The sequence below is a fragment of the Nasonia vitripennis genome, chromosome 5, assembly GCF_009193385.2.
Source record: "Nasonia vitripennis strain AsymCx chromosome 5, Nvit_psr_1.1, whole genome shotgun sequence".
Lineage (NCBI taxonomy): Eukaryota > Metazoa > Arthropoda > Insecta > Hymenoptera > Pteromalidae > Nasonia > Nasonia vitripennis.
This window is the reverse complement of record NC_045761.1, coordinates 3,175,964-3,196,390: the sequence shown is the minus strand read 5'-3', so window position 1 is coordinate 3,196,390 and position 20,427 is coordinate 3,175,964. Positions and strand designations below refer to the sequence as shown.

The 20,427-nt window shown below is 47.7% G+C and overlaps 1 protein-coding gene and 1 long non-coding RNA gene across 3 annotated transcripts in view; one reads left to right on the top strand and one right to left on the bottom strand.

The window, feature by feature from the left end:
• LOC100123509 (calmodulin-like) overlaps window positions 1-20,427 on the top strand; it is a 46,420-nt gene that overhangs the window by 20,731 nt on the left and 5,262 nt on the right. For both annotated transcript variants that reach the window (XM_016986798.3, NM_001134318.1), the window contains exons 2-5: window positions 453-815; window positions 887-1,085; window positions 2,879-3,022; window positions 12,903-13,024. In XM_016986798.3, the coding sequence (XP_016842287.1) occupies window positions 453-815; window positions 887-1,085; window positions 2,879-3,022; window positions 12,903-13,024 (828 nt within the window). The remainder of the gene's footprint in view (window positions 1-452; window positions 816-886; window positions 1,086-2,878; window positions 3,023-12,902; window positions 13,025-20,427) is intronic.
• LOC107981337 lies at window positions 7,301-7,970 on the bottom strand. The gene is made up of 3 exons (XR_001729352.2): window positions 7,956-7,970; window positions 7,522-7,821; window positions 7,301-7,441 (listed from the first exon to the last, which is right to left on the bottom strand). It is a non-coding gene; the product is annotated as an uncharacterized LOC107981337 (long non-coding RNA).

Sequence of the window (20,427 nt, the reverse complement as noted above, 5' to 3'; positions counted from 1 at the left end):
TTCTAATCATCGCGTAATAACTCCGTGCCGCAAAGAGAAAATACGATATTTTTCAGCGCGCGTATAATATAACGAGATTTCCCGCATCGAGCACCTTATCTCGTAACTACGCGGTCGCGCAAAAGGCGCGGAATAATAAATACGGTTATTATGTTTCTTTGAGGCGTCCTGCCCACTTGAGCGTTCAATCGAGGAAATAATCTCGTTAGGCAGCGAGAGCTTTCAAGCAGAATTTTTCCATCAAGCTCTCGCCACGTCGAAATCCAAATACAGTCGAAATTGGTATGCTCCGCGTAAGGAGCCTCGAAACTCGTCGCGGAAGTTTCGATGAGTTCTCGCCTATTATAGATGATTTAGCAGCGGTATATTCTCGGACGGCAATTGAAACACACAGCTATATACACACATCCGCGTGTTGAATTTTCACCGTCGCTCTGTATAAATATACGCAGACTCGTCAAAGCAGCACAGTATCCAACGAGGATGAAGAGGCCGAGGCAGGAGCGACGGCTGCGGCGGCGGCGGCGGCGGCCTCGAGCTCCCGAGCCGCCTCGATAATCTCGCCCACGACGGACATCGTCAGCTCGCTCAAGTCCGTCTTCGCCGACCCCTTCGGCGGCTCTCGTCTCCTGTCGTCCAGTCGTGACCGCGAGAAGGATGTCGATAGGGAGAGAGAGACGAGGGAAAGCAGCAGAAGTGGCAGCATTAGCGCCAGCACCGGTGCCATATGCAAGCACAGCCACATGCACGCCAGGCGGGAGAGCAGGGACTACGAGCTGCCGAGGATCGAGTACACCCTGCCGCAGAGAGCCGAGGTATGATTCGCATTTGTTTGAACATTTTAGGGATCGACTATAACGAATGGGATTTTTCGTTGCATACACAGTACGGCTCGAGTAGTCGGGACGGAGCCTCGAGTAGCTCGTACGACCCGGCGGTGGCCGGGACGAGCGGCGGCTCCTCGTCCTCCTCCTCCGTCCCCGGCACCTCCTCCAGCCACGTCTACGCTCTGTCGGCGACACCTGACCACCTCATGTCCAGCCTCGCCCTCAAGAAGCCACACATCAGCAAGGCGCAGATGAAAGGTAAATTATCCAAAAAAGCTATTGCTTGTAACATATTACACTTATAAGCTTGCGTTTACTCACAGTCCCGAAGTGCATACGCAAGTGCGCTCGTCCGTATTCCCTCTCCTCAGGCGTGGGCCTTTCGCCGCTGACGAGGAGTAGGCTATTGCGCGTAATGCAATTTGTAGAGCGGTCGAATCGAACGCGTGTTTATCTACCCAACACTCGAGCTGTGCGGACGCGAATAAACGGCCTGTTCGATGCCGAATACAACACCTTGTTCCAGTTTGCGCGGGCGGTGTCCATTTGCATCGCGCGTGGCTGCCTCTATTCGATACACGCAGTATAACTCTCTAAAAGAGACGCAACTCGGTTTTTTCTCTAACGCGTCGAGAGCTTCTGCGTCGGTTAACTTCAGTCGGCCGAATGATATAGGCTTTTTTCTGAAACAAAAAAAATCACTTTGTCGCAAGAGAGAACAGTAATTCGCGTTTTATTCACCGAACCTAAATCGCGATACAAAGCGCTCCGATCAATTACGCAAAGCCCCTCCGAAAGACAACGACCTCCGCCGTTCGAAGAAGCCAACTCCTCCATTGATTTTCGTCAGAAGCCGCGAGAGCGATTACATTCATCCACTCGGATTGGCGAGATTGATCTATCCTCGCAACGCGTAACTGAAAAGTCGAGCTTTTTTCGCGCGACTTTTGAATTACGCGCGCGCATCAGGTGCGTGGGTTAATTCGTCCGACGATTAAAGCGGAGCAGGAGGGCCGGATAACGCGTCTATATGAACCGCAACGAGAGCTTTAAGACAGAGCCGACCTAATATCCTGTTAAATTTGTAGACGTGCCGACATGGCCTGGATGCGGAGTCATCCGGAGGGGATTCATCAGTTTTGAGAATTCGAGCTTTATCATCGCGTGCGTTTATGAGAACTAAAATTTCGAAGAGAGTTAGTTGTTGCTTTCGCAATCGAGACTAATAAAATTACGACTCCCTGCGGACACATCGTTGCTTTCGCATTTGGCTTGATTATAAATCGCGTATTCAGAGCGCGGCTCCGTCCGAGTAATTCCGCGGGAATTCGCGCGGCGCACGCGAAAAAACACGAAACTCCGCGAACCACCCCGTAGTCCTACGAAACGCGCATAACTTACGCTAATCCATAGACAGTAGCCCAACCGCGCGTGTACATCCTTGCGGCATATAAAACTGGCGTATACGCAGCGGACTCGTAAAATCGCTCGAGCGATCGGAAACCGTAATGTAACGATACTTTTTATTCTCCCAAGCGAGCAGCAGCCGCGACAATTTTGTCGGATACGTATGCAGGGAATGTAAACACATCAGGAATATTCGCACGAGCCGCGGGCGCGCGGATCAGCGTATACAACTATGTACAAACTCAATGGGCCGTGAAACGAGGCCATTAAGCGTCGGCCTGACGGCGCAAACCAATCGCACACGTGCTCGCCACTGCAGCTGTTGCCGACGTTGATCTGGTTGCAAGCTCTAACTTGAGGGCGCGGTACAGGAAGCTCGTTTCGCGTTTTGCGAATAGCTGCAAAGTTGCCTCTTCGATGCATATAAGCGAGGAGGGGGATTAGTTCGCGAGAGTTTATGCTCTCTAATTTTGAGTGTATTAAATCCCGGCCGAAATCAGCGGAAAGCTCCAATTAGCCGTTTACGCGTAACAATCGCCGTTCGAACGAAATGCTGCAGTAAGCGGCTTTGATACGATCACGCACGAGTGAACCGTCGACGGCAGAAGGATACTCGAAAGTAGCGCGCTTCCTTGACTTTGCAGAATTTCGGGAGGCCTTTCGGCTCTTTGACAAGGACGGCGACGGCAGCATCACAAAGGAGGAACTCGGCAGGGTCATGCGCTCGCTCGGACAGTTCGCCAGAGCCGAGGAACTTCGCACCATGCTCGAGGAGATCGACATTGACGGTGAGTGCTGCTCTTTCTCTGTATTCTACCACTTGAACGCCGATCGCAGTAGTCGAGCCGAGCCGATATATCAACGCTGCATCCATTACGTCCTCAATATCGCGCTCGAAAATGCGCGCGTTGCATAAATTACGCATAGAAGAGAAGTCGCCCATAGGCGACACTCGAGCCCTTAAAGAATTCGCGCGAGCGCTATATAATACAGGAGGTTAAGCGATGCGCGCAGCCGCGCTAGAGCACATGCCTGTGGGCTGCAAAACAAGCGCGGCTGCATTATTCATACCGCCGTCGGAATAATAATCCGGGAACGACGAGCGGGGAATCGAAGTGCTCGTAATTTATGGCTCGACGCGCGGAAAAATACGCGACGATAACCCCGCGCAGAGAGACGATCATCGCGACTTTAAAAAGCACTCAAGAGCTGTGTGTGTGTGTGTGTGTGTGTGTATGTGATGAATCGAGTGCGACTGAAATTTATTCGGGCCATTAATCAAGGAAACGTCTCCGTGTATCCAGAAGGCGCGTAGCTTGATTCCTCAAAATTAAATCACTCACGCGCGCGTCTCTCTGCCTATAGAAAATTGGGAGCAGCGGCTTCGAGGCTTCTTCCTGCAATTACGACTCGCGCGCGGCTCATTAATTTCGGAATGAAATCTAGCTAATTTGGGATGCCGTCGCTCCGAGTTTCGCGAACTCGTCCCGCGCACTTGTTCCCTGTATTGCTCTATATTACGTATGTCTGTCTCGAGGAAGCTGCAGGAGATAAGGAGATGAAGAAAAAATAACAAGACGCGTCGGCCTCTGATGTCTCGCGGTTATTAAGGGGTAGCATAGCCGTGTGATATGAACGCTAATTGCGGCTAATTTGGCGCGACTTTATTAAAAGCGCGCGGCTTACTTCCTTGACGGTCATTTTGCGGAGTGGCGGAACGCAAATTATTTTCCGTACCGAGCGACCGGCTGAGGAATTTCGATGATGACTTCGTTTTCCGGGAAGAGTGGAGTGTACTTATAGTACGCAGGAGGTAATGGAAAAAATGGAGTGGATTTGCTCGAGAGGACGTAATGCTGCGTAGGTACTCGAGATCTGATTGTGCCAGAATTGGCTGCTTTGCATTTCTCTCTACAAAAGGCTCCCTCAGCGATTTTCATTCGATTTATCTCTCTCTCTCTCTCTCTCTCTCTCTCTCTCTCTCTCTCTCTCTCTCTCTCTCTCTGTTTATCCGTAATTTTCAACTTGACAGAGTCCTTCCTTCGAAAGCCATTAACCGTCATATTTATTTTCCTCGGTGTAGACGGTCGAGTCAAACTAAAACTAAAGAAAGTCGACGGTCGCGCTGAAAAAAGTCGCGAACTGATAAATCCACCAGCGTTTGCTCTACCAGCAGGTGTGTGTGTACAAACTCTTCGCCGAGCGAGTCGACGTTTGTTTTCCCACTCGCGGGGCGTACTTCATTCTTCAGCCTTTGCATTATCGACTCCGGCGCGACCGCCCCCTTTTCACCATCCTTCCGCGCGTACGTCCCGCCGACCCTTAAGCACATACGCGTAAAAGTTCGAATCCTCTATTTTCCCTCTCTCTCTCTCTCTCTTCATCCTTAAACGGCTCTTATCGCTGTCTCTTTCTCGTACGGCTTCTTTCACACGTACAGCTCTCTCACTCCGCACACTTTGCGAGCTGACTATATAGCGGGAATGAGAATCGGCGCGCATTGTTCGACGCTGACAATGACGCCGCTTTCCGAGAAAGATCGAGAGGATATGGTCTCCGCGATTCCCGTTTAACGACGAGGGCCGATGCTTCGTTTTCAGATTTTCCGAAAGCGACCAACGAGAGTACGTCGATCGAGCTTAACTGCCGCTGAATTCTACCGTTTTGTGGAATTTAATTAGCGAGTGTGTTCTTTGCGCGGCTAGAGGTTTCGAATAATACGGCACTTTATCGTACGCACGCGGCCGGAAATTCAATGGAAACTTCGGGATTTCCCATATGCTTAAAGGAGTTGCCTGGGCAAACAAGTTTCGGCTCCCTCTCTTGACGACGTGATATTTTCCGAATTCGAGGAGCGCAGTTCGGTAACAAAGTTGCGGCGTCGCACTCTAAAATACATAAAGTAACTACCCTGTTCCGAGAATTCGTTTGCCGGTGCGTTAGGTAAATAAAAAGTTTAATTCGCTGATCCCCGGCGATTTCGCCCTAAAAACGCGGATAAACTATGTGGATTCGGAAAACGGAGCTGCGCTCGAGGAAAAATTTCGCGAATTCATCTTCGTCGTGCTTAACATCAGAGCTACTGTGGGCTGAGGAGTAGGAGAGATATCGCTCTCGCGGGACTCGTAAATGTACTCCTAAGAGCTCCTTTTTGAGTTATTCATTATACACGAGCTTCAAAAATTAAGTGGTCTGAACGGACGTCATTCGCTGGTAAAAAATTTCATGATTCATACACGAAGCATTCGCAGACGGATTTTTAAAAAGAAGATACACAGTACCGCCAAAGGTAAACTCTCCTCCGAACCGAACTAAATAATTCGACTAAATAAACGACCACCGAATCGCGTATCCTCAAACGTCAATAGCAACTTTTCGATTTCAATCGTCCACTCCTATACACACATCGCCGCGAATGAAAGACGCCGCTAGTGAAAAGAGGAGAGCGCAGAGCATCAAAGCTTCGTCGGGATGAATAAAGAAGGAGAATGTAACGCCGGGAACGATAAACGAAGATTGCATTACCCAAGTTCCCTCGTAAAGAAGAGACGCGTCATCGATACCTTGTATACGTACACGTGTGTATACAAAAAAGTTACGCTCGCAGGGCTGTACATCTCCATACCGCGCGCGAGCTTGCAATTCAATTCCATCGCACGAGAGCGTAGTCTCTTTCGAGAAGCGCATATTTTTCGTCGAGTGCAAATAAGCCGTGGGCGTTGTGCAATACGGGCCATGTTACGCGAGGAGCTTAACCGGTAGAGGGACTCGACGGTTTATAGAGTATCTTTCATCCGCGAGTGTTATCGATCGCTCGTTAGTATACGGATGAAAATAATCACGTAAAGCGAAAAAAAATCCCCTGCTATATGGTTATTACGGGAAAAATCGAGTCGATACATCATAACATCTTCAGCCTCCAAGGAAAAACATTTTCCCTCAGCACAGCAGCCGCAGCAGCAGCGAACGCCTTAATAAAAACGCGACGTGTAATAGCAACGGCGTGCGATAGTAAAAAGCGGGCAAGAACAAGCGAAGGGAAAGCAAAAGGCTCGCAGAGTAACGGCCGACCGCAGCCAAGTCGTTACTACTGATGCCTCCCGCGCCTCGGGTCAGCGCGTTTATGTTAAGCATATAGCCGCTTAGTGCCGCTCTTTGTTTTTTCCCCAGCTCTTCTTTGAACAATCGAAATAGTAAAGTTTTATACGCGCGTTTAAACGGAATGTTTGTGCGTATGCAGGTCCGAGCTTTTTTGTGCATAATTCATTCCTTGTTTTGCTCGAGGTCTTTGACACACGGGAAAAGTTGTCTGCGAGGAATGCCCGGCGCGAAGTTCGTACTTTAGCGCGTGAATTCGCGCCCAAGAAAGTTGTTCGTGCGCGGGCAGCTGTTTTTGCGCGCGGAAGCGACGAGAGGCGCACGACGAAGTCAAAGCGAGTTTGGCATACTACGGCAGAAAAAAGGCACACGGTAAAATTCTGTCGAGTAGCTCTTTACGTAGCTTCTGTTATGGCTGTGAGCTGATCGAGGGTCGGTTTTGTGTAGGTATTCGACTGGAGCAAAAAGAGCCGGTGCTCGTTCCGAGCTGATTGGGGACGGAGAAAAGTTTGGGTCGATTCCACGAACGAGCGCGAGCCAATGAGTCTTCTGCATAGATTTACCGTGAGCCAGAGTGCTCGAGGCCTTGATTGAGAGTTAATTTATGCATGCGGCTGAGCTAGACGGTTTGTTCCGCAGTGTGTATAGTTGATTTCATTTGGGACGGTATTTTGAAACTGGTTTGGAAGTTTATAGAGTGCTTTTGTACGGTAAAATACAGTCAACGCAATTGCCGTTAAAACTGTTAAAATGAAAAACAAATTTGCATCTTGGAGTGTCAAGTTGTCAGCAAGAATCGTGAGATGCGTAGAGATTGTAAACGCGTAGTTTTTTAAAGTCCAGGCGAAGAAAATGCAAATTCGATTGGATGACTGAAGTGCTCCAGGCTCTTGTACGTCAGATTTGAATTGCTAAAGACTGTGTGAATCTTATCGGAAGTAGCACGTTCAAAATAAACATAATGCAGATTCATCAGCATTTTCATTTATTCATTCGTTTTACAAAAAGTTACAACATTCTCGTTTACGATATCATTCTGACAACCACCTGTCAGTGGATGTAAACTTTATCTCTGACGTCGCTCAGCGATATGGTTTCGTTGAGTACACCTGTAACACATCGGCTCATTTAATATATCTACATCTTCAAATTATGTCTTCTAATGAGTATAAATTATTTAATTCTTCACCATTGTACGATCTCACGTCGGCGAAGGCAACGGCTAAAGTAGCAATTAGTATTGAGATGGAAACAATTTTCAATTTCATTTTCGATACCATCAAGGAATTTTGTACTATCGCTCAAAATTCATACAAGACGCACACTTGCCGGCGAAATAAACTTGAACGTACTGAGGCTCCTTACATATTCCAGGCCCCGACGTCGTGCTCTGTTCGAAAGTACTAAAACGCATTGCACTTCCTGGAAGCGTGACTTTTGAGCGATAAATATACTGTGCACTCAAATTTTAGCTGCCTCGCTATCGAAGCTTTAAAAAAATAAATAAATTGTATACTCGCTTTCATCGAATGATCCTCTCGTATAAATTAATTTATTCAGCTGCGCAGCAAAGCATATTAAATTATCGAGTTCAATCAAGCACCGGTAAATCAAATTGCTCACCTTATCATTATTAGAAAACTATAGACAACGCCAGCGCAGTTGACAGCATATTTCTAAAACCAAATGCGCAGCGTAAAAAGCGTAAAAATTTATCACGCGTGTAGCTTTGGAAAAGCGCGCAATTTTACGAGCCATATTTTATATCTTCTTCCTGCGCCGTTCGTCAATATATCGCGGCCGTTAAAACGCGGCGCGGTAGCGAGAAATAAATTTTATCGCCCGAAGATCCCGCATACGGTATACTCTCGTCTCTCTAATCGCCGGTGTATACACACTACCCCAAAGCAGAAGCTGTTTCAATCAGCCGCTCGTATACGAAGTGTAATACTACGGATGAAAAGCTTCAGTCGGCGAAATCTCCGCGGCGGCAATTCTGATCGACAAAGGCGTCAGCTGCCTCCCGAAATCGCAGACGGGGAAATTCGAGAGGCCGCAACTTTCGACCTGTCGGACTCGGTATAACTTGAGCGGAAGAGCCGGGAAATGAGAGAAAGCGAGAGAGATGAAGTATAACGCCGTAGGAGCTGTGGTAATGTTTGCCGAACGATAGTTCACGCCCGATAAACACGTGTTACTCGACTTTGACATATTCGCCCGATTTCATCTCTCTCTATGCGCTCGACTTTCTTTCTCGATCGAGTGTGTCTTCTCTCCTGTTCGATGATGATGTGCTCTCGCCTATACGTACACCTACTCCTCGCTCTCGTAATATCGGAACTTTGCCCCTGGAGAATTATTATACCACGGCTGTATGACAGCTTTTGAGCGTCGCGCTGTACGTTAATCTTCTTCTCCATGCGCGGCGGGAAATGAACGACCTGCAGCTCTCTCATGCAGGCTAAACACTCGGTGAATGTTAAGGGGCCATTAATATTTTTTAATTAAACTCCGCGATAAATTCTGGCTTTGTTAGGCGCATGGACTGCTGCCGTGTGTAACGAATTGCGCGCCAAAGTTCGCGCTCGGATTCTTATCACGTAGTGCAGCCTCGCGGATAAGACACTCGCGCGTAATCATTTTCCCGGAACTTGCCCGGTCGGACAGCGCGGGAAAAAACGAACTTGTAAAACGCGCGCGCGAGAGAAAGCATGTAACTCCTCGGTTCGGGTGATTAAAACTTCGTTAATTATTTTCCGAGAACTGACTCTCCCGCGCTACTGTTAAACGGAAATTAATCGAGGGCAGAGAGAGGATTATGTATACATCTATGTCTGTGTGAAACGACTGCACAATCGAATCGCCCGCCGCATAATTATGTAGAGCGCCGCGGAAAAATCCAAAGAAATAAAAGCAGAGCTCCGCGCGGAGAACGTGATTATCAAGGAGTCTCTTACCTCCGCCGGCGCACGTCTAATCCCATTGAGTAGAGCACGGTGTGCAAAGACGTAAAAAGTAGCCGGTATAATCAGGTCTTAATTCCGAGAGGAGCGTGTATAGCAGAGTCCAGCGCGAGATTAGCGTCGGTATAGTCTTTACTGTTCTCTTCCTCTCTGCGTTAATTCAAATTATCGGCCTCTTTTTCAGCCCGCGCGCGGCATCGCTCTGCCTTTGATCTCGCAGCTGGGATGAGATTAATTATTGAAGGCTTGTCTAAGCTCGATGTTAATTTGGATAATTGGTCGCGGATACAGGCGTTTAGCGTTGCAGGGATCACGGCGCAATGATATGTTTAATATTTTACGGAGTAAGCGTCGACCGATGCTGCTATGGCATCGTGTTTTGTGCCTCCAATTACTTTGCGTGCGATCTGGCCCAGTTTCACCGGATTGACGGACAATTGACTGTAATGAAAAGTTTAATTAAACGAGGATTGATTTCCACTTTGCGATTGATTAGGTGCGCCGGTGCGGTCGTTATGTAGCTCGCGTTATACTCTTCCGTTGGCTGATTTACGTGACGTGAACCGACGAGTGACGTTGGATTGTCAGTACGTGCCGCACGGGGAATAATTAGGCGCGAGTTTCTAAGAATCCGCGAATGATATCGCTCGTGTAAATTAGCTCCGAGTGTCGCACAAAGTCGAGAGAGAACGGACTTTAATTCGCCCTTTTTCAATTAGCTCGTTTGCACACCCTCGTCGGGAGAAATTACCGTGGAACGTTTCTCATATGCCTCTCAGCGCGCGGTCTTCCTCTTCTTCGCATTTTTATCACGTAGAACGTAATTTCTTCCCGTTTTTTATTGCGGCCTTTTTTGAAGTCTCCCTGGTAGAAAAAAATATGCAAATAATAAAAAATCAAAAAATTTCACAAATTCCCGCGTCGAATAAGCTAAAAATCAACAAAAAAACAACAAACAAACAAACTAGCCCACAGCACGCGTAACGAATTCCGCTCCAATATTCGTTGTCAAAATTAAAAAAAATATTTTCAAACCCCTCCCGAGGGTCGAGGGCACGTGTAACAAACACGGGGTATACCTCGAGGGGTTCACGCAACGCAATCCGTCAATCTACGCCGAATCTATATACCTATCGCGAGAGCTGCGTTTGTTTAACTCGAGCGCGAAAAATCAGAACGTCGCGAAAATCACTGCCAGAGAAGCCCTTTTCTTCACTCGCGCAAATCCCGCGAAATATCAAACTATAACAAACACGCTCTTTCGTGCTCCCGGCGTCGAATCAGCGCTTTTCGCGCGGCCCGCTAGTATTTGTTTTAGTCAGAGACTCGCTCCGACGCCTTATATATACTTTCTCGAATTCAAAGCGCGACTGTTTCCCCGCGCTTTGGCTCCGGGAAATCTTCGGGAGCCAAAATTTATCGTGTTGACGCTACTTCTCAGTCTTTTCTCTGCCTGCCGCGGCGTCGAGATAAATAGCGCTCGAGCGGAAATCCCAGCCGCGGCAAATAGACACTCTCTCGTGCACAGCCGAATGACTGTTTGGCCCTGGGCTTTCGTTAACGCGTGGCTTTTGCGGAACTTTGGTGTGTGTGTGTGTGTGGGCTCGTCCGAGTTGTAATCGTCGCGAGACACACACGATGAATGCGCAACGGGTTCTTGTTGCAGCCCGCGATTGCGCGCCGAGATTGGGCTTGATTGGAATTTCGCGGGTGTATCGGTGACGCCATCCACTGATGGAATGATTCTGTCGCTGCTGATGCTACTTTGAATCTGGAATCTTTTTTATGGGAGCTTTCTGGGGCTAAGGGATTTCGAGTGCGCTTTGTATAAAAAATATATATATATACCAGACTGCAAATAAGCTCTTACTTAACGTAACGATGATAACGAAAGGAAAACAATGTCGATGGCACTGTGTCATACTTACGGAAAGTAAGATTTACATTTTTTACTGCCCCCGCAGGTATGAATTTAAAAAGCGTACCTACGTAATTCATAATCCATACGTCGGCGATCAATCTATAATCTATAAAATAAAATTGCAACGTCGGCGTCGAAATGAACTCTCGATTAAAATGGCCTATAAAATTCACGCTGCAATACCCAGATAATCGTAGCCCATATCACCGCTGTACTTCTCCCCCGACTAGGAATTCATACATAATCATGCGCATATCGATTCCGATCGCGGCGAACACGTACAGCGCCAATCGACTCGTTCTCTCCAATGCGGTGTGTAAGCTTCTCGCAAGCTCCTGTCTCGCCGTTACAAGCGACCTCGCGTCGCGATACACGGGATATTGTACCTATATCGAGAAAAACTACTGCACGAAAAAAACTCCGTCTGTACAAAGTCTGAAGCATCTGGTTCTTAGTGTCACCGAGAGAATACTCGAGAACAACGGCATCGTCCTGCGCCGCTGACTTCTCAACGATCCTCGACGCCACGCGCTTCATTACTTCCGTGTCACTTTGGCTCGAGCAGTGACCGTGGACTCCTTAACTTTTGCTCGAGTGTTCTCCCTCCGACTCTTTTGAATTTATTCACGTCGGTCTATTTTTTTCTTTTTATTTCGATCGGACGCGATTGGAAACGACGTTAAGAGACGTATACGCCCAATAATTCTCGGCTAGGCTTATCTCCCCGACGCTTAACGCGACTTTTCGCCCTCACCTGTGTTGTTTACTGCAGCCTCTTATCTGCTACCCTTTAGGTCCTGTGCGTTTTACCTCTTCGCAGTGCTAATAAAAGCAGACACAATCGAAATAGTTCAAAAATCTTGGTACTCCGCGATTAGTTTCTACCGTCGTCGCCGTAAAAGGGATTTTACGGTCGCCGAGAATATTTTATCGAAGCTCTTTCTCTAATTGAATCGCTGACCACGCGAACGTGGATAAGCGCATAAGCGTCACACGCAAGCTCTCCGTTCCTCGCTTTAATACTGAGAAAAAAGCTCTTCGCACATAATATTCGGAAGAGCCGAAACAGCGGTCTATTGACCCTGACTCCCATATTCCTCGCGGGTAGGTCACGTCGAGCTTGTTTATACGAGGCGGCGCGTCGTCTTCAATTAACGAGCCGATCCATTTATTTTGTAATCGGAGCGCGCCCCGGCATAACGGAGCCCTGCCGCATAGTTGAAATGCTAATCGCGGCCCACGCAAGCTCGCGCGATGGAAATTCAAATTCGCGTAATAGCCGCCCGCCGAGTGTATTGCGCTTTCAATTGTCGCCGGCTGAAGAGAGAGGGACGAAGCTGAATGAAATAGAGCTTGCGTATTTTTGAAGAGCTTTTCGCCTTTGAAACGGATTTCTTTTGTCCGTGTTTGTCTTCAATTAGGGCGCGAGCGACTTGCGCGCGGTGTGATTAGGAACAGTCGAATTTGACTTTGCCGCCTTTCATCGAGAGTTCCCGGTGACAGTTGGGGAGTATGCCCGAGTGTTTGCAGAGGATTAAACGTTGTTCAAACAAATGTTTGGCTGTGTACTACGAAGTATTCGTAGGAACTGCGGCGTGGAAGATAAGAATACACTCGAGCTGCGACTAATCCGAAATTTGCATTGAAAGTGCAGTGCGAGAAATAAAATGAAATCGTCCGTTACAGGCGACGGCAACGTCAGCTTCGAGGAGTTCGTCGAGATCGTCAGCAACATGGGGGGCAGCGCGAGTTCGTCTTCGCCTACGGATCAGGACCAAGAAGAGCAGGAACTTCGCGATGCTTTCAGGGTGAGTTGTCCTTATATCTTTGCTTTTTTGTTATTCGCGTCCCGCACGGAAATTACAAGAGTTTCAGAGCCGGCCCGAGGCTAAAATCCAATTAAAGCTTCTCGATTACCGTACGTGTCGTCGTCGGGAGAATCGCGTCGTTGTAATTTCGAGCGAAACTTTACAGAACGATCGTGACCTAAATTAGAAAAAAAAAGTCCAGCTCTTTCGGAATCTTTTCTTCCTCGAGCCCGGTATGCGTATTTCAATTAGTCGGATGCATGCGCGCAGGCGTAAAAAAGCTCGAGCGTACCGAGTAAGTGAAAAAAGAAAAGCAGCGGCCGAAAAGGGTTGAACTCGAAAATATCATCCGTATAATGGAGATCGGATAATCGAGTTTTTCAATTAGGCCCTCAGCAGCAACAACAAAATCTCGAGCGGAACAAATGAGCGCCTTAATCCCATCGGAATTTTTTTCCCTATGCCCCGTAGCCAAGAAGAACAAAGGTGTATATAGCATCTCCTATGGCGAAATGAAGTAGACCGGCGTGAAAAATCAAATTTAAAAAATAATTCCCCGGAAGAGACGAGTCTTTCTTTTCGCTCGTCTCTCGCATCGAGTAACTCGTCGTGACGAACGAAATTCCGGGATAGAAGTACTTTTTCACCAGGGGAAAAAAGAAATTCCAGTCGTGTAACCGCGTGTACGCGTGTCGGTATATAGCTGTAATTACAGACCGCTGCCATGGCTGAGATACACGAACGGAGAATCGGGAAGTGCGCCGCGGCGTGAAAGGATTCGCGGAGAGGCGGGAAATCTTTATTTCGCCGAGAGTGATTCTATTTTTTCGCGCTTTTTTGCCGCAAGGAACACACAGCGAAAATATTTATTTTTATTTCATCGCGGTTAAAAGCTCCATTACTTGGAAGCGCGAGAATTGTGGGCAAAAAAGCAAAATGAAATTGTAATGAAATGTTATTTCTCTGCGTATCCCGCTCGGGGCGTTTCTTGTCGACATTGTCTATCCTTTCCGCGTCTACGATATCCGACCATCAGCAGAATTAACGGAGCGCTATCCATAACACTCGCTTTGAAAATAAGAAAAAAAGCCTCTCGTGGCTCTGTTTTTCGTTAGTGGCCCCATCAGCCGTTCCAAGCTCTCTACGAAAAGGTATAGGAAGCAAGTAGATAGCTCACGCGTATATGTGCTACAGCGAGCGAGAACTGCGCTTTTTGCAACGCTCTTGCTTTGACGACTGGCGTATAGCGAGTCCTTTTTTCCTCGATTTTCTCAGGTGCGCCTTGTACGATGTTTTACGCGCTCGTGTCGTTAGAGTCACGCGTGAGCGTCGAGCATTAGGAGATAAGTGTTGCGCGAAATCGTCTCGCTCCGCGATTTTTTTCTCTTCGAGAGCTTTTGTATTGCCATATTTTGTTGCATAGCGAGAGCTTAATTCGAAAGATAGCGGGCCGTTCATGCAGCGATTCAATTTCGAAGACGATGTCTATTATATTTCCTCTCTCGCTTCGCTGTACACCGAGACGTGATTTATCTTTATATCCGCCGCCTTCTTCCAACGTTTAGAGGCGAGAGCTGTATGCAGTCTTTGTCGCGCCGTATCGCTTATGCGCTTTTTTTCCCTCGAACTTGCGCGATTTATTGTTATTCGCCCTCCGTATGCACAACGCTCTCTACTCGGCTTATCTGAATATGCACTTTCTCGTAGGGGATATTCGTGGTTATAAAAGTTTTAGTGGTTAATTTCGAATGTTGTTTTTTGTTTTTTCGGCAGGCCAGCGCGCGGAGCTTTTATTTCGAACGGCTGCCTATATGCGTGCGGACGACTATAAAATTTCAGGAGATAAAAAACGTATACGCGCGGAATTTATTAAAGACGATAGGCTCGTGCATATGGAGAAGTTTAATCTCGTCGCTGCCTCCCGTATTCGAAATAAAGCAAATGACGAGGATTGCTTTTTCTAAAATAAATACAGCTGCGTGGTTGTGTGTATCGATGAGGCAATAACGAGAGATTTGACTATCGCGAAATTTCATCTGATCCTCATTAGTGCGACGCGTTAAATCTCGCAAGCGGTAAACAGAAATTAAGCCGTCGCGTGGATACTTCCTTCCGATGAGCCGATTTACATCGTTGGATGCCCTCCAACGTTCGTTTTTCTCGCGTTTATTTCGGATTCCCACGAACTGCTAGCAATACTCTTTTTTTCGAGCTAACATTTCTGCCGAGGTCGCTAAAATACACAGAGCCGTATACATGCGCACATATAGGCAGAAACTGATTTTCGGAATATGCAAAGTGCCCGAATCGAGTGTGTTGGGGGTTTCGGAATTTGAATCTCGAATAATGCGAACCGCTATGCGATATAGGATTATTTGCATGTTCCACGGCTCGCAAAGTCGGATAAACGCTGAAAAGCTCTCTCAAAAGAATAGGCAAATCGGGATGACGAGCGTCCACTCGCTCGCGTCCCTTTAAGACGCCGCGCATGCACGCGAGCCCTTTTTTTCTACTCACCGTCTCACAATGGCGCTCTAATGACTCAGTACCGGCCTACACAGAGTCCTCTCTGCCGCTCTCCCTCGTCGTCGGCGATTTTCCATTTTTTTCCTCCCCTCGGCGCACCTTCCGAGTGTCGGCGGCCTGGCTTCCGGTTTCGCTCTCAATGGCTGATTCGAGCCTGAAAAAAGGTACGAGGATTCCGCGGCGAGAGAAATTTCTCTTTTCGCGAGACGAGAAGAAGCCTTTAATGGAAAGCTCGGAGAATTTACTTTGCCGAAGCGCGAACGGCTGGAGAATTACGTGTCGATGTTTGGCGAAAAAATATTCGCAGTTAAGCGAGCTTTGTGAGCGCGGAGATGAAATTTGCGTTTAGTCGATGAGTTGAGATTTACAATGCCTGCAGTGAGTGAGTTTTCGAATCGAATTTCCATTCCTTTGTGGTGGTGAGCTTTTTGCCGTAATGCGTATTTTTTCGGATTTCCGGGCCGTTGGCTGCGAATGTAAAGTCGAATTTTTCGCGCTTTCCACTTTGAGCGTGACGCTGCAACACATTCGTTAAGTGATCCTGTCTGCAGCGCGTAAACATCAAAGAATGTCTGTCCTTTTGAAAGTTTACAGCGAGATTCTATCGGCTTTGATCGTCGCCTTTAATTAAAATGGAAAATTTGCGTCAAAAAGATTCTCAAATAACCAGCCCCGCGAGTCTCGCACCTCGAGCCAATGAACGCGCCGCTTTAAGGATACGCCGAAGCACTGTCCTTTAATTATAGACTCAACGCGCTGCTAATTTTAATCGATATCCGCGGCCTAATTCACAACTCTACGCATACTCAGTATGAAAAAAAGTCAACTTAAAGCGATCATACTATGAGTACTATGAAATCTATCAATTACACGCTCTTCTCTCCCGTGCAACATATTGTTCATCAACCTGTTGCATGCGAGCCTAGTAATTCATCCTCGAAAACAATTCGTATTCCCCGAAGAAAAACTACCACAAATCCGCTTGCAATTTTTCACCATCCTTCTGCTACCGTACAAGCCTACAAAAAAAAAATTAAAATACGTCTTTCTTCCTCCTTCTTCCCGAGGCATCGGTTAATCTTCCGCCGGGTATAAGAAAAGCTGCTAACGCGCGCGAAGAAGAATGACTGCCAGCGTTTTAGTCGTCGATTTTTTTAGCGCCTCCGCCGGAAAACTGTCCGCGGACGCTGCACTAAAGAGTTTAGCACGACGAGCGAAGCAGGCCAGCAGTAGCGACGAGGGGACCGGGTGAAAGGGGCGCGCATTCTACTTAGCGAGTCGATATTTTAATCTCCGCGAGTTGGCCATCCGCGCGCAGCTCTCTCCTCTTGGAGAAAGGGGAGAAAAATGCTCGCGTTGAATGTCCCAGAGTAAGAGTGTGACAAACCGGAAACAAAGGCTCGCGTATACGGAGTGAAAATTTTTAATAAGGCTGTCTTTGATACGGGCGTGAAAAAGTTCGAGTTCCCGTCGTTCCGAGAGAGAGAGAGAGAGAGAAAGAGCGAGTCGAAAGTTTTCCTCTTTCGAAGCCCCGCGCTGCATACTTCCCTTGCGATTTTTCGACTTTGCGCGTCACGCCGGAGAAAATTTTTCCAGAACTCCTTGCAACTTCGTCTGTGTGTTTACACGCGTAAAATCCGCGCAATCGAAAAGCCGACTACCCGCAACTTCTCTCGCACACACACTGCGGCGTCAGACGGTAAAAAGTTGCGGCGAATGTGTGTGCTGTAGGGCGAAACAAAGCGGCACAAATGAGAGCAGCTAAAGGTGTCAGCGGCACAAAAAGCTGAAAGGGATTGAAAGAATTAAAGAGAAGGGGGGCTTATTAGAAAAAATGCTACAAATGAATAGCCACGGAAAAGGAAGATACAGAGAGAACGAAGCGAAAAAGAAAAGACGGAGGAACGAATAAGAAAACGACGGCGCGGAGCTTGGGGAAGGAAATAAGACGATCAGAGGGACGAGGGAGAGAGAGAGAGCTTTCCTGCCGCTATATCATGAATTTTACCGACGTAATTCGGCTCCTTCCGTATTTTTCCCAACCGGTAGAGGACCGTGCATGTGTAGCGAAATTGTCGGAACTGGAAATAACCGCGCGTCGCAAAATCTTCGTTCGACTTCAATGCGGTAAAAGAAATTTGTAACGGCGAGGATCGAATTAACCATAGATATAGACGATCGATCTATATATATATATATACATACACTTGTGTTCTCCTGGCAAAAGAGGAAATGCAAAGCCATAATCCTCCTTTATACGCCTGTATACGCGAGAATATAGACGGGTGGCCGAATGCGTAGAGAGATTTATTTCCTCTCCACAGCCACTATACCAAAACGGCAAAGAGGAAACACGCGAGCTTTCGCAGATACAGGTATACACTGCCATATAAAGCTCTTCTCGGAACCGATAATTTAACCGGAAGTTAATTGAGTCCCCCCGAGACGACGTCGATTAATAATCCCAGTAGATATAAGTGCGCTCGCCGCGATCGAGTGGAAAAGCGGCCGAGATCACGTCGAGAGGCCGCCGCCGCCGCCACGTCGCGTCGATAAATTTTTTGCCGCGCGCCGAGCCCAATATATCGGTGAATTATAATTTCCACGATAAATCCGACGATGATGGTGTTCGCGGCGATAGTTGCACGATAATCATGAGCGATATTTTTTCTACGATATCGCACGCGGCTCGAGAATGCGGATTAAAGCTTCGGAACTGATTAACGCAATAACGAGATGCTCGTAAATTCATTTCTTGCGCTGAACGAATGGGAAGTTAGAAAAAACAACGCGGTGGGCTTTGAGCGTTATACACGCTGTAACGAAGTATACGTGCGGCGTTTACTCGAAACCAGCTGCGGGCGTTCAGTTTATTTCTCTCTCGCGTGTGGTGTATACGGAGGGACTGTAGTTCGGAACAATGCGAGTCTCATTGTTAAAAGTTGAAAGCGCGAGAGGCTTGATCAAATCTGCATATATTTGAACGTTGTTTTCAGCGCAAATACGCTGCTAACTTTCGGGCTAATTGTTTTTGCAGCGTGCTGCGCGTAAATGCGTAGCTCGTCTCGATGGGAACGTTTTCCAAAATTACCCGGGCCGGAAAATCCAATGATTGCATAGTTGGGCTCCTCGCAAAAACGAGTATTTACACAGCGGTGCGACAGCGCCCGAGATCGAAATTGCGATTCGAAAATTCACGGCGAGAACGTATATCGACTCGACCGCAAGCCCCAATGAGCTATATTCCCGATTGATTTCCTCCCGCGTATACACAGACGCCGCCAATTATCGAAATAATGGACGTCAGAATTGCGAAGCAATCGCGCTATACGTACTCTGGTTTCATGCACTTTTCGACGAGAGCCGCGCACGGATTGATCCTGGATGAACAAGGAGGCGCTTCTTGGAAACGAATTTCCAGAGAGAGAGAGTCGGGGAAACAAATCTCCAGCAGTAACATCGGCAATCTATGACGTTAGCGGCTGTAAAAGGGCCAATCGGGACGATATCTCTCGGCGATCGATCCCTCGATATCGACTGGGAAGAAGAATCGACTCGACCGATCGCCGGACGGATATACGATTTTTCAGCTTTCCATTTCCTCCTTTGCTCCCGTGAAAATAAAAACTCTCTACTCTTCTTCGAACGGCCCTTCTCTGTGCCAGCTTTTTTGCATTCGAAAGAGGTACCCCCGATATACGCGCGCAAAGAGTCACGAATTGCAGAAATAGACCGCCGCGCGGTGATCAAAATCGCCGGCTTTAATCGAGCGCCTTTGTAACGCCGAGAGCTTGCAAATTACTCTATGATGGATATCGCTGATTAAATTTTAAATGACGGTTAGATCCGCCTCTCGTTAAGGAAAGTCCTTACCGCGGCGCGATGTATCTCGTGCTTGAGAGGGGGATAATTATCCACTCCGAAAGACAAACGAGAATTAATTATGCCGACGAGGTGTACGAAGCTTCCGGTTATAAATCGAGCTTTAAAAGGCTCCAATTCCCCGCAAAAAGTTAGTTTTCCGCAACAGGCTGACTGCGCAAGAATGAAATAAGCTCCGCAATAGCCCAGCGGAGCCATAGCAGCATCCAAGTGGCGCATAATCAAGTCGAGACGAAGGAAGACCCTCTCTCGGTAATAGTATATCTCCGGCGACGCCGCGGAGCGGCGAATTGTTCGGAAGACGTTTACGGGGCCGTGAAATTGCCATAAGTTATAGGGCTCGAATAGAGAGAGAGTTAGAGCAATGACGGATGCCGCCGGCGATCAATCCGTCCGCGCGCGAAGTAAACCACGCCGACGACTCGCAGCTGACCCCGTCATCAATCCTGCTTCCGCATTTCGTTCCGAGCCAGCGATTGATTCGCGCGCGCATCGCCGGACCACCGGCGAATTATGCTCGTATGTATCTGCGTTGATAATGGCGATCGGGGGGAGCTCGTTGATAGCCGCGACGGAAATGATGAGGTGAGGAGCTGATGTGTACGTGCGCATATGCTGGTGAAGAGTTTGATTTTGTTATTATTATTATTGCGGGATTGGTTTATTTTAGCTGGAATATCGATAGCCGCTGATTACGTCGTTATTACAGCGCGGTCTGATATTGTATTTCGATTAATCAGAGGCGTTTTGATTAATCTATTTGGGAGTGATGATTCTCGTTCGCAAATTACACGAGGAAACAAATTTCGCCATCCGCAAATAACATTCCAACGCGCGCAAGTTCGCAATATAAGAAATTTAATACGCATTATCATATATACGCCGGCCATCGGGAGGATAGCCTGGCAAATGGTTTTCATTCGTTTCGCGTAAAATTGCGTTAACGAAAAGTTAGAATCCGCGTAGCGATATACATATAGCTGAATCGCCTGGCG